At 65.7% G+C, this 11,929-nt stretch overlaps 2 protein-coding genes and 1 pseudogene across 26 annotated transcripts in view; 2 read left to right on the plus strand and 1 right to left on the minus strand.

The window, feature by feature from the left end:
• Window positions 1–11,929, minus strand: part of LOC103824723 (zinc finger protein 420-like) — a 210,159-nt gene that overhangs the window by 102,046 nt on the left and 96,184 nt on the right. The gene's annotated exons all lie outside the window — the stretch shown is intronic.
• The window catches only part of LOC103824895 (zinc finger protein 208-like), a 193,029-nt pseudogene that overhangs the window by 94,837 nt on the left and 86,263 nt on the right, over window positions 1–11,929 (plus strand).
• On the plus strand, window positions 45–8,127 carry SLC35A2 (solute carrier family 35 member A2). Of its 25 annotated transcripts, none has more exons than XR_007779655.1 (6): window positions 73–404; window positions 1,907–2,089; window positions 3,085–3,236; window positions 4,909–5,674; window positions 5,747–5,826; window positions 6,046–8,127. XR_007779655.1 is itself a non-coding variant. In XM_050984118.1 (5 exons), the coding sequence occupies exons 1-5, from the start codon at window positions 344–346 to the stop codon at window positions 7,661–7,663; spliced, it is 1,095 nt and encodes a 364-aa protein (XP_050840075.1). In that variant the 5' UTR covers window positions 73–343; the 3' UTR covers window positions 7,664–8,127. The 25 variants fall into 25 exon arrangements, 2 of the variants coding, with proteins under 2 accessions (XP_050840076.1, XP_050840075.1); XR_007779650.1 differs by having other exon boundaries at window positions 74–404; window positions 4,909–5,775; window positions 5,820–5,848; window positions 6,039–8,127; XR_007779653.1 differs by adding an exon at window positions 5,849–5,862 and having other exon boundaries at window positions 74–404; window positions 4,909–5,760; window positions 6,010–8,127.

The raw sequence follows: 11,929 nt of genomic DNA on the forward strand, positions 1-11,929 counted from the left end.
TGGGCGACGCGTGAGGAAGGAGGGCGGGGATTGGTGGGTTTGGAAAGGGAGGAGGTGGTGCGAGTGCTGGGCGGGGCCTAAGGGGGGTGTGACAGGTTGGGAGAGCGGCGATTGGTCTGCTGGCAAAGAAGGCGTGGCTTACAGGGAGAGAGGCAGGAACAGCGCGAGGCGGCTGCGGGAAGCGCGCGAGGCGAGCGCTGATTGGTCGGACTGGCTGAGGGGGCAGGGCGCCGCGCGAGAGTGCGCGCGGGGATTGGCTGGACCCTCTGGGGGCGGAGCCTCTCCCCCTCGGTGGGCGGGGCTGCGGCGTGGCCGGAAGCGGAAGTGCTGTGCAGGTGCCACCATGGCGGCCCCGGGGACGGTGGACGGGGGAGGCTCCGGAGACTCCACGGGGCCCGCGACGGGTGAGCGGGGACGGGCGGGGGCGGCCCTGGGGCGGAGGGGCCCGGGAAGAGCCGTGGGGGGGCTTCGGGGTGGGGGATCCGGCTGGGGGTGCGGGGGGCGCTGGGGGGCTGCGGGGTGAGGGGGCCGGGGGGCGGGAGGAGATGGGGCAGGGCCGGGGGCGAGGGCCGCCCATGGGGGGCTGGGGGCGGTTCTGGGGGTCCCGAGGATCTGGGGGGTGAGGGGAGTTCTGGGGGGCGCGGGGCAGATGTGGCACAGGGGTCGTGGGCGGGCGGGGCTTTGGGGCAGATCCGGGGGGCTCCGGGGGCTGTGAGGGGGCGGGCGGACTCCAGGTGACCCCCGGTGTCCCCGGCGGGGACAGTTCTCGTCCCGGGGCGCCATGGCCGTGCTTGGGGGTCCTGCTGGGGGTGGCGGGGCTCAGCCCGGTGTCCCCCTACCCCCCGGTGACCCCGCGGTGTCGCGGCAGGTGAAGTTCCTGTGCCGGGGTTCCTGGGGGGGCTCAGCCCGCGGTGCCTGGGGGGGATCGCGGGGGCCCAGCCCGGTGTCCCCAGCTCTCAGTGACCCCCCTGTCCCCCCACTGTGTCACAGCCTGGGTGTGCCATGGGGGTGGCACTGGGGATGGCAGGGCTCAGCCCGGTGTCCCCACCTCTCAGTGACCCCCCTGTCCCCCCACTGTGTCACAGCCTGGGTGTGCCATGGGGGTGGCACTGGGGATGGCAGGGCTCAGCCCGGTGTCCCCACCTCTCAGTGACCCCCCTGTCCCCCCACTGTGTCACAGCCTGGGTGTGCCATGGGGGTGGCACTGGGGATGGCAGGGCTCAGCCTGGTGTCCCACCCCACCTCCGGTGACCTGTCCCTGTCCCCGCAGTGTCACGGCGGGTGAAGTATGCCAGCCTGGGCGTGTATGGGTGGCTCGGGGGGGCTCTGGGGGTCTCAGCCCGGTGTCCCCACCCTCGGTGACAGCCCAATGTCCCCACAGTGTCACAGAGGGTGAAGTACGCCAGCCTGGGCGTGTATGGGGGGATCACTGGGGATCAGGGGGGATCTGGGGGGCTCAGCCCAGTGTCCCCACCCCTCAGTGACAGCCCCACAGTGTCACAGCGGGTGAAGTACACCGGCCTGGGCGTGCCCAGGGGCTCACACTGGGGATCAGGGGGGATCAGGGGGGCTCAGCCGGGTGTCCCCAGCCCTCAGTGACAGCCACGTGTCCCTGCAGTGTCACAGAGAGTGAAGTACGCCAGCCTGGGCATGTATGGGGGGTCACACAAGGCTCAGCCCAGTGTCCCCAGCCCTCAGTGACACCCATGTCCCCACAGTGTCCCGGCGGGTGAAGTACGCCAGCCTGGGCATGCCTGGGGGGTCACACAGGGCTCAGCTCGGTGTCCCCAGCCCTCGGTGACACCCCTGTCCCCACAGTGTCCCAGCGGGTGAAGTACGCCAGCCTGGGGGGCTCTGGTTGCTCAGCCCGGTGTCCCCACCCTCGGTGACACCCCTGTCCCCACAGTGTCGCGGCGGGTGAAGTACGCCAGCCTGGGCGTGCTGGTGCTGCAGAACGCGTCGCTGGTGCTCAGCATCCGCTACGTGCGCACCCTGCCTGGGGAGAGATTCCTGCCCACCACGGCCGTGGTGATGGCCGAGGCCATGAAGGGCAGCGCCTGCCTGCTGCTGCTGCTGATCCAGCACCGGGGTGAGGGGACAGCGGGGACACTGGGGACACTGGGGACAGTGGGGCTGTGCCTGCTGCTGCTGCTGATCCAGCACCGGGGTGAGGGGACAGCGGGGACACTGGGGACACTGGGGACAGTGGGGCTGTGCCTGCTGCTGCTGCTGATCCAGCACCGGGGTGAGGGGACAGCGGGGACACTGGGGACATTGGGGACACTGGGGACACTGGGGCTGTGCCTGCTGCTGCTGCTGATCCAGCACCAGGGTGAGGGGGAACACTGGGGACACTGGGGACATTGGGGCTGTGCCTGCTGCTGCTGCTGATCCAGCACCGGGGTGAGGGGACAGCGGGGACACTGGGGACACTGGGGACAGTGGGGCTGTGCCTGCTGCTGCTGCTGATCCAGCACCGGGGTGAGGGGACATTGGGGACATTGGGGACTCTGGGGACATTGGGGACACTGGGGACATTGGGGACACTGGGGACATTGGGGCTGTGCCTGCTGCTGCTGCTGATCCAGCACCGGGGTGAGGGGACAGCGGGGACACTGGGGACATTGGGGACACTGGGGACATTGGGGACACTGGGGACATTGGGGCTGTGCCTGCTGCTGCTGCTGATCCAGCACCGGGGTGAGGGGACAGCGGGGACACTGGGGACAGCGGGGCTGTGCCTGCTGCTGCTGCTGATCCAACACCGGGGTGAGAGGGACAGGGGGACTTTGGGGACATTGGGGACATGGCGGGGACAGGACCACACCTGGCGCTGTGCCATACTCCAGCTCTGAGGTGAGCACGGGCTGGGAGGATGGGGACACAAAGGGGACACAAGGGACCAGGAGGGGACTTGGGAGGGGTCACACAGTGAGGACATTGGGGACACTGGAGGGATGCGGGTGACAAGTGGCAGAGCTGGGGGACACGAAGGGACACGGGAGGGTCACGGTGGGGGTGACAGGGACGGAGTGGCCGCTGGCAGCCCGGGCCACGTCCCTGTCACTGACCCTGTCCCCCCAGGCAGCGTCCGGCAGACGGCGGTGACGCTGCACGAGGCCGTGGTGGGACAGTTTGGGGACACGCTGCGCCTGGCTGTCCCCTCCCTCATCTACACCCTGCAGAACAACCTGCAGTACGTGGCCATCTCCAACCTGCCTGCTGCCACCTTCCAGGTGGGACACGGGGACAGCTGCCACCCGCGGGAGGTGACACATGGAGGGGGGTGGGACACGGGGACAGCTGCCACCCGCGGGAGGTGACACATGGAGGGGGGTGGCACACGGGGACAGCTGCCACCCGTGGGAGGTGACACACAAGGGGAGGTGGCACACAGGGACAGCTGGCACATGGAGGGAGGTGGCACATAGGGATGGGTGGCACATGGGGGGAGGTGTGATGAGCTCGGGGACCTTGGGGACTGTGGTGCTGTCCCTGTGCCCGTGTCCTTGTGACAGCTATGGCATCCTTGTCCCCATGTCCCTGTGACAGTCACAGTGTCCCTGTACCCAAATTCCTGTGACAGTCACCGTGTCCCTGTCCTCGTGTCCCTGTGACAATCACGGTATCGCTGTGACAGTCACAGTGTCCTCGTGACGGTCACAATGTCCCTGTCCTTGTGTCCCTGTGACAGTCACGGTGTCCCTGTCCTCATGTCCTTGTGACAGTCACAGTGGTGTCCCTCTGCCCGTGTCCCTGTGACAGTCACGGTGTCCCTGTCCTCATGTCCTTGTGACAGTCACAGTGGCGTCCCTCTGCCCGTGTCCCTGTGACAGTCACAGTGTCCCTGTGCCCATGGCCCTGGGACAGTGCCAATGTCCAGAGTCCCTGTCCCTAATGTCCCTGCTGGTGACAGTGTCTGTGTCCCCCAGGTGACCCTGTTCTCACCCCCATCCCTGTCTCCAGGTCACTGTCCCTGTCCCCAGTGACTGTCCCTGACCCCAGCTAACCCTGCCCCTGTCCCCGCAGGTGACGTACCAGCTGAAGGTCCTGTCCCCATGTCCCTGTCCCCAGGTCACTGTCCCATGCCCCATGTCCCCGTCCCTGCTGTCCCCAGTGACTGTCCCTGTCCTTAGCTGACCCTGTCCCCCTGTCCCCCCTGTTCCTGTCCCCGCAAGTGACGTACCAGCTGAAGGTCCTGTCCCTGTCCCCCTGTCCCTGTCCCTGCTGTCCCCAGGTGACTGTCTCCCTGTCCCTGTCCCTGCAGGTGACCTACCAGCTGAAGATCCTGTCCCTGTCCCCCTGTCTCTGTCCCCCTGTTCCTGTCCCTGTCCCCCTGTCCCTGCTGTCCCCAGGTGACCGTCCCCTGTCCCTGTCCCCGCAGGTGACCTACCAGCTGAAGATCCTGTCCCTGTGTCCCTGTCCCTGTGTCCCTGTCCCTGCTGTCCCCAGGTGACTGTCTCCCTGTCCCTGTCCCCGCAGGTGACCTACCAGCTGAAGATCCTGTCCCTGTGTCCCTGTTCCTGCCCCCTGTCCCCGTGCCCCTGTCCCTGCTGTCCCCAGGTGACCGTCCCCTGTCCCTGTCCCCGCAGGTGACCTACCAGCTGAAGATCCTGTCCCTGTGTCCCTGTCCCTGTGTCCCTGTCCCTGCTGTCCCAGGTGACTGTCTCCCGTCCCTGTCCCCGCAGGTGACCTACCAGCTGAAGATCCTGTCCCTGTGTCCCTGTTCCTGCCCCCTGTCCCCGTGCCCCTGTCCCTGCTGTCCCCAGGTGACCGTCCCCTGTCCCTGTCCCCGCAGGTGACCTACCAGCTGAAGATCCTGTCCCTGTGTCCCTGTTCCTGCCCCCTGTCCCCGTGCCCCTGTCCCTGCTGTCCCCAGGTGACCGTCCCCTGTCCCTGTCCCCGCAGGTGACCTACCAGCTGAAGATCCTGACCACGGCGCTGTTCTCGGTGCTGCTGCTGGGCACGGCGCTGTCGCGGCTGCAGTGGCTGTCGCTGGCGCTGCTCTTCGCGGGGGTGGCGCTGGTGCAGGCGGAGCAGGCTCGGGCAGTGCCAACCCCGGGGGCGCTGGCACCGTCGGCGGGCCCCGAGGTGCCCCCTCAGAGCTACGCCGTGGGGCTGGCGGCCGTGGCCGCCTCCTGCCTGTCCTCGGGCTTCGCCGGCGTCTACTTCGAGCGGCTGCTGAAGCGCTCGGGCGGCTCCATCTGGCTGCGCAACGTTCAGCTGGGCGCCGTGGGCACGGCCGTGGGGCTGGGCGCCATGCTGGCCGCCGAGGGCCCGGCCGTGGCCGCGCTCGGCTTCTTCTACGGCTACAACGGCGCCGTCTGGGCCGTGGTGGTCAACCAGGCGGCCGGGGGGCTGCTGGTGGCCGTGGTGGTTCGCTACGCCGACAACATCCTCAAGGGGTTCGCCACGGCGCTCTCCATCCTGGCCTCCACGGCCGCCTCGGCGCATCTGTTCGGGTTCCGGCCGCGGGCGCCCTTCCTGGCCGGCACCGCCATGGTGCTCGCCGCCGTCGTGCTCTACGGGCGGCCCCGCGCCAGCCAGGGCGGCCCCGGCCGCGGGCAGGACGGCGGCAAGTCAGTGGGAGCCTAGGGGGGACAGAGGGACACGGGAGGGGAGGGACGGGATGGACGGGGCCGTGAGCGGGGCGGGGAGCCCGGAGGGGCAGCAGGTGACAGTGCCCAGGTCAGGGGGCAGCAGGTGAGGGGCAGCAGGTCAGGGGTGAGCAGGTGACAGTGCCCAGGTGACAGTGCCCAGGTCAGGGGGCAGCAGGTGAGGGGTGAGCAGGTGACAGTGCCCAGGTGAGGGGGCAGCAGGTGAGGGGTGAGCTGGTGACAGTGCCCAGGTGACAGTGCCCAGGTGAGGGGACAGCAGGTCAGGGGTGAGCAGCTGACAGTGCCCAGGTTAGGGGGCAGCAGGGTGAGGGTGCCCAGGTGAGGGTGAGCAGGTCAGGGGTGAGCAGGTCAGGGGTGAGCAGGTCAGGGTGCCCAGGTGAGGGGGCAGCAGGTGAGGGGTGAGCATGTGACACTGCCCAGGTGACAGTGCCCAGGTGAGGGGTGAGCAGGTGACAGTGCCCAGGTGAGGGTGCCCAGGTGAGAGGAGCCAGGTGAGGGCGAGCAGGTGAAGGGCAGCAGGTGGCAGAGCCTCATTAGGGCTCAATAGCCTTATTAGAGCTCATTAGGGCTCGCTAGTCTCATTAGGGCTCGTTAGGGCTCGCTAGTCTCATTAGGGCTCATTAGGGCTCGTTAGTCTCATTAGGGCTCATTAGTATGGTGGAGGAGCTTGGGGGTGCCCAGGGGTCAGCAGGTGAGGGGACCCAGCTGTGGGGGCAGCAGGGCCTCATTAGGGCTCCCTAGAGCTCATTAAGGCTCGTTAGGCTCATTAGGGCTGGTTAGGATGGGGGAGGAGCTGGGGGGTCCCCAGGGTCAGCAGGGGGACCCCGATTTTGGGTGGTGGGGACTCATTAGGCTCATTAGCTGTAGGGAGCTCATTAAGGCTCATTAGTGACCTGCAGAGGCTCGTTAGTTATGGGCAGCTAATTAAGGCTCATTGGGTGACCCCGAGGTGGAGATTGATGAGGTCAGAGGTTAATGAGGTTAATGAAGGAGCTTTGGGTTAACGAGGTCAGAGCTTAATGAGATCAGAGCTTAATGAGGCCAGCAGGGTTAATGAGATCAGTGGGGTTAATGAGGTTAATGAAGGAGCTCTGGGTTAACAAGGTCAGAGGTTAATGTGGTCAGAGGTTAATGAGATCAGTGGGGTTAATGAGGTCAGTGGGGTTAATGAGATCAGTGGGGTTAATGAAGTTAATGAAGGAGCTCTGGGTTAACGAGGTCAGAGCTTAATGAGGTCAGTGGGGTTAATGAGGTCAGAGCTTAATGAGCCCAGCAGGGTTAATGAGGCCAGCAGGGTTAATGAGGTTAATGAAGGAGCTTTGGGCTAACGAGGTCAGAGGTCAATGAGGTCAGAGGTTAATGAGGTCAGCAGGGTTAATGAAGGAGCTCTGGGTTAATGAGGTTAATGAAGGATTAATGAGGGGCTCACTGGGACCCCGCCCCCTCTGTGGGGATCCCCTCCCCCCCCCGCCCCCTGCCCACTGGGGGAGGGGCCGATGTACAGATTTTGTAGGGGGGAGGGGCCGGGCGTGTTTTTAACGAGCTTTGGGGCTAATAAAGGCGGATTTGGTTAAAGCGCGTGCTGGGGGGGCACTAACACACTAACATGGGATGTATGGGATCCATAGGGACTGTATGGGATCCATAGGGACTGCCCCGGGGCTGCATGGGATCCATAGGGACTGCCCGGGGCTGTGTGGGATCCATAGGGACTGCCCGGGGCTGTGTGGGGATCCATAGGGACTGCCCGGGGCTGTGTGGGATCCATAGGGACTGTCTGGGGCCTATGGGATCCATAGGCACTGCCCGGGGCTGTATGGGATCCATAGGGACTGCCCAGGGCCATATGGGACCCATAGGTTCTCCCCCCAGGCCATATAGGATCCATAGGTTCCCCCCAGGGCCGTGAGGGACCCCACCGAGCTCTCGCAGACCCCTCTGGAGCCCCCCGGGCCCTATAGGATCCATAGGTCCCTATAGGATCCATAGGGCCGCTCAGGGTCTCTCTCTCTTGCAGGTCTCCCAGCAAGGCCAAGGGCACCTGACGGCACCGAGCCACCCCGGGCCCTATAGAGGCTATAGGGGCACTATAGGATCCATATGGACCCTCTCTAGGGGCCCTGTGCCCCCGCCGGGACCCCTCAGTCCCTATAGCTGCCATATGGCCGCTCCCCTCCCGGGGGCTATAGGGACCCTCCCCAGTCCCTATAGGCGCCATATGGACCCTCCCCAGACCCTATAGGCGCCATATGGACCCCTCAGTCCCTACAGGGGCTATAGGGACTGCCCCCCCACCCCGTTCCTATAGGGGCCATATGGACCCTCCCCAGTCCCTATGGAGGACTCAATGACACTCCTGCCATAGGAGCCCTATGGCCGCCTCCCCCTCACCCGGGGGCTATAGGGGATCCCCGCAGGTCCCTATAGGGGCCATATGGACCCCTCATTCCCTATAGGGTCCATAGGTCCCCGCGCGGGTTTGGGGTGAATGAAGAGGATTTTGGTTCAATTTTGGCTCCGCGCCATCCACAAGGGGGCGTCACCCCCGTAACGCGTCCGCGCATGCGCCGGCAGGCTCCGCCCTTCTCGCTCCCATTGGCCGCCCGGGAATGATTGACAGGAACCATCGAGACGAGGCTTTATTGGTCCCAGCGCGGCCGCACGAGCAAGGGCGGGAATTCCCCCCCGAACCGGAAGTTGGGACCATCGAGAGGCGCTTCCGGCGGCGCGGAGCGGCCCCGCCCTCTCTGTGGCGCCCGGTCCTCCCAGGCGCTCCCAGCTCCTCCCAGTTGCCCCCGGGGGCTCCCGGTGGCCTCGCAGAGCTCAGCGCAGCAGCCGGGCTAGCACCCAGCAGCCCAGAGTCACCCAGTGGCTGGCCCAGTTCAGCTCGGACCACTTGCGCACGGTGTAGGCCATGCCGTAACCCTGAGGGGGCGGGATGGCGTCAGGGCGCTCCCAATGGGGGGGGGTGGGGGGCGACCCCAAACCTCAGGGGGCTCCGGGAGGCTCGGGGGTCCCACCTGCTCCTCCACAGCGTCCTCAGCCTCCACATCGAACAGGGCGCCCAGGTAGGACAGGTGGAACAGGGCCAGGGCGCCCAGGGCCACGTTCAGAGCCCGCACCCACAGCGTCTGCGGGACCCCAGAAATATCCTCAGGGACCCCCCAAATCCCCCCCCTGTTCACTGCTCACACTCACAGCGTCTGCGGGACCCCAGAAATATCCTCAGGGACCCCCCAAATCCCCCCCCTGTTCACTGCTCACACTCACAGCGTCTGCGGGACCCCAGAAATATCCTCAGGGACCCCCCAAATCCCCCCCCTGTTCACTGCTCACACTCACAGCCTCTGTGGGACCCCAGAAATATCCTCAGGGACCACCCAAATCCCCCCCCTGTTCACTGCTCACACCCCCAGCCTCTGCGGGACCCCAGAAATATCCTCAGGGACCCCCCCCAAATTCCCCCCCGTTCACTGCTCACACTCACAGCCTCTGTGGGACCCCAAAAATATCAGGGACCCCCCAAAACCCTTTCAGGGACCCCCTAAATCCCCCGGTTCAAAGCACCCACCCACAGCCTCTGCGGGACCCCCTCAGGGAGCCCCAAGGACCCCCCCAAATCCCCCGAGTGCCTGCAGGACCCCTGAACCCCCTTGCTGTGCCCCCAGGGCCCCCCAGCCCTCCCCCAAACCGCCCCCAGACCTTCTGCTCTCCCCCATGGAACCCCCATCCAGGGGTCCCCAAACCCCCTCCACGCCCCCCTTTCTCCCTGTTATCACCCCCAGAACCCCCAAAAAGCCCCCGCTCTCACGTCCTTGTGGCGGTGGCTGCAGCGCGGGGGGCAGCGCTTGGACAGCACGCAGGCGTCAAAGATGGCGGCCAAGCGCTGCCTCAGGGCTGTGGGGAGGGCGGGGTCAGTGTGGGACACGCCCACTGCAGGCCACACCCCTTCATAGCCCCGCCTATCACTGCCGGTCACACCCCATCATAGCCCCACCCACCCCTTACAGCCCCACCCATCACTGCAGGCCACACCCCTTCATAGCACTGCCCATCACTGCCGGTCACACCCCCATCATAGCCCCACCCACCCCTTACAGCCCCACCCATCACTGCAGGCCACACCTCTTCATAGCACTGCCCATCACTGCAGGCCACACCCCCTTCATAGCCACACCCATCACTGCAGGCCACACCCCTTCATAGCACTGCCAATCACTGCCAGTCACACCCCTTCATAGTCCCGCCCATCACTGCCGGTTACACCCCCTTCGTAGCCCCACCCACCCCTTACAGCCCCACCCATCACTGAGGCCACACCCCCTTTATAGCCCCACCCATCACTGCAGGCCCCACCCCCTTCATAGCCCCACACATCCCTGAAGGCCACACCGCTTCATAGCCCCACCCATCACTGCAGGCCACACCCCCTTCATAGCCCCACCTACCCCTTACAACCCCACCCATCACTTCAGGCCACACCCCTTCATAGCCCCGCCTATCACTGCTTGTCCCACCCCCTTCATAGCCCCACCCACCCCTTACAGCCCCACCCATCACTTCAGGCCACACCCCTTCATAGCCCCACCTGTAACTGCAGGTCACAACCCCTTTATAGTCCCGCCCATCACTGCCGGTCACACCCCCTTCGTAGCCCCACCCACCCCTTACAGCCCCACCCATCACTGCAGGCCACACCCCTTCATAGCCCCACTCATCACTGCAGGCCACACCCCCTTCATAGCCACACCCATCACTGCAGGCCCCACCCCTTCATAGCCCCACCCATCACTGCAGGCCACACCCCCTTCATAGCCACACCCATCACTGCAGGCCACACCCCTTCATAGCCCCACCCATCACTGCAGGCCACACCCCCTTTATAGCTCCACCCATCACTGCAGGCCCCAGTCACACCCTAATAGCCCCGCCCATCACCTCCCAGACCTTCACAGCCCACCCATCACTGCAGGCCCCACCCACCCCTTACAGCCCCACCCATAACTTCAGGCCACACCCCCTTTGTAGCCACACCCCTCCATAGCCCCACCCATCACTGAAGTCTCCACCTACACCCTTATAGCCCCACCCATCACTGCAGGCTCCACCCACACTCTCATAGCCCCGCCCATCACTGCAGGCTCCACCCACTTTTAGCCCCACCCATCACTGCAAGCCCCGCCCACACTCATAACCCCGCCCATCACTCCCACTCCATCCACCCCTTGCCCCACCCAGCACCAACAGGCTCCGCCCCCAGCACTGAGGCCACACCCACATTCATAAGCCCTTCCTCTCCCTGGCCCCACCTACACCTCAATCACAGCACGGAAGCCCCACCCACCCCGTGGGGCCCCTCCCACCCTGCCCCGTTTGGCCCCGCCCCTTAAAGGGCCGGCGCTGACCGTGCTCGGCGTAGGTGATGAGGCCCAGGGAGAGCAGCACCGCGGCCAGGTGGAAACTGAGGCCCTGGGGCGGGGGGGACACCGAGGGGTTGGGGGGTCTGGGGGATTTGGGGGGGTCTGGGGGGGCTTTGGGGGGGGTCTGGGGGGCTTTGGGAGGGTTTAAGGGGCTTTGGGGAGGATCTGGGGGGCTTTGGGGGGGTCTGGAGGGCTTCTGGGGGGTCTGTGGGGCTTTGGGCATGTCCAGGGGGGCTTCTGGGGGGCTATGAGGGGCTTTTGGGGGGGTCTGGGGGCTTTGGGGAGGGTCTGGGGGGCTTTGGGGAGGTCTGGGGGGCTTTGGGGAGGGTTTGAGGGGCTTTGGGAGGGTCTGCAGGGCTTTGGGGAGGGTTGGAGGGGCTTTGGGGGGGTCCCCTGCTGCACTGGGGGTACCTGGGGGGCTTTTGTGGGGGTCCCTGCTGGATTCCTGGGCTCCAGGGGGCTTTTGGGGGGTTCAGGGGGGCTTTTGGGGGGGGTCTGGGGGGCTTTGGGGGGATCCCTGCTGGATTTGGGGGGGGGTCCAAGGGCCTTTGGGGGGATCCCTGCTGGATTGGGGTGTTTTTGGGGTATTTTGGGGTGTTTTTTGGGCAGTTTTTGGGTCCCTCACGTGCAGCAGGGCGCTGGGGTGGGTTTGGGGGTGGTTTTGGGGTGTTTTTGGGGTATTTTGGGGCAGTTTTTGGGTCCCTCACGTGCAGCAGGGCGCTGGCTGCGTAGGTGCCCAGCACGGCGGTGAAGGTGCCCAGGCAGCGAGCGGTCTGGAACACGTCTGCAGGGACACCAGGGACAGCAGGGTGGGACACCAGGGACACCAGGGACATCAGGGACACCAGTCACACCAGGGACACCAGCGTGGGACACCAGGGACAACCATCC

This window comes from Serinus canaria, chromosome 25 (genome assembly GCF_022539315.1).
Source record: "Serinus canaria isolate serCan28SL12 chromosome 25, serCan2020, whole genome shotgun sequence".
Classification (NCBI taxonomy): Eukaryota; Metazoa; Chordata; class Aves; order Passeriformes; family Fringillidae; genus Serinus; species Serinus canaria.

What these genes read in the sequence shown, in the direction of transcription:
- SLC35A2 (XM_050984118.1), top strand. Translation starts at nt 344, where the DNA reads ATGGCGGCCCCGGGGACGGTGGACGGGGGAGGCTCCGGAGACTCCACG. An exon ending in GCTGCTGATCCAGCACCGGG is followed by an intron (nt 2,090 to 3,084) that starts GTGAGGGGACAG and finishes CTGTCCCCCCAG; the next exon opens with GCAGCGTCCGGCAGACGGCG. An exon ending in CGCGGGCAGGACGGCGGCAA is followed by an intron (nt 5,580 to 7,635) that starts GTCAGTGGGAGC and finishes TCTCTCTTGCAG; the next exon opens with GTCTCCCAGCAAGGCCAAGG.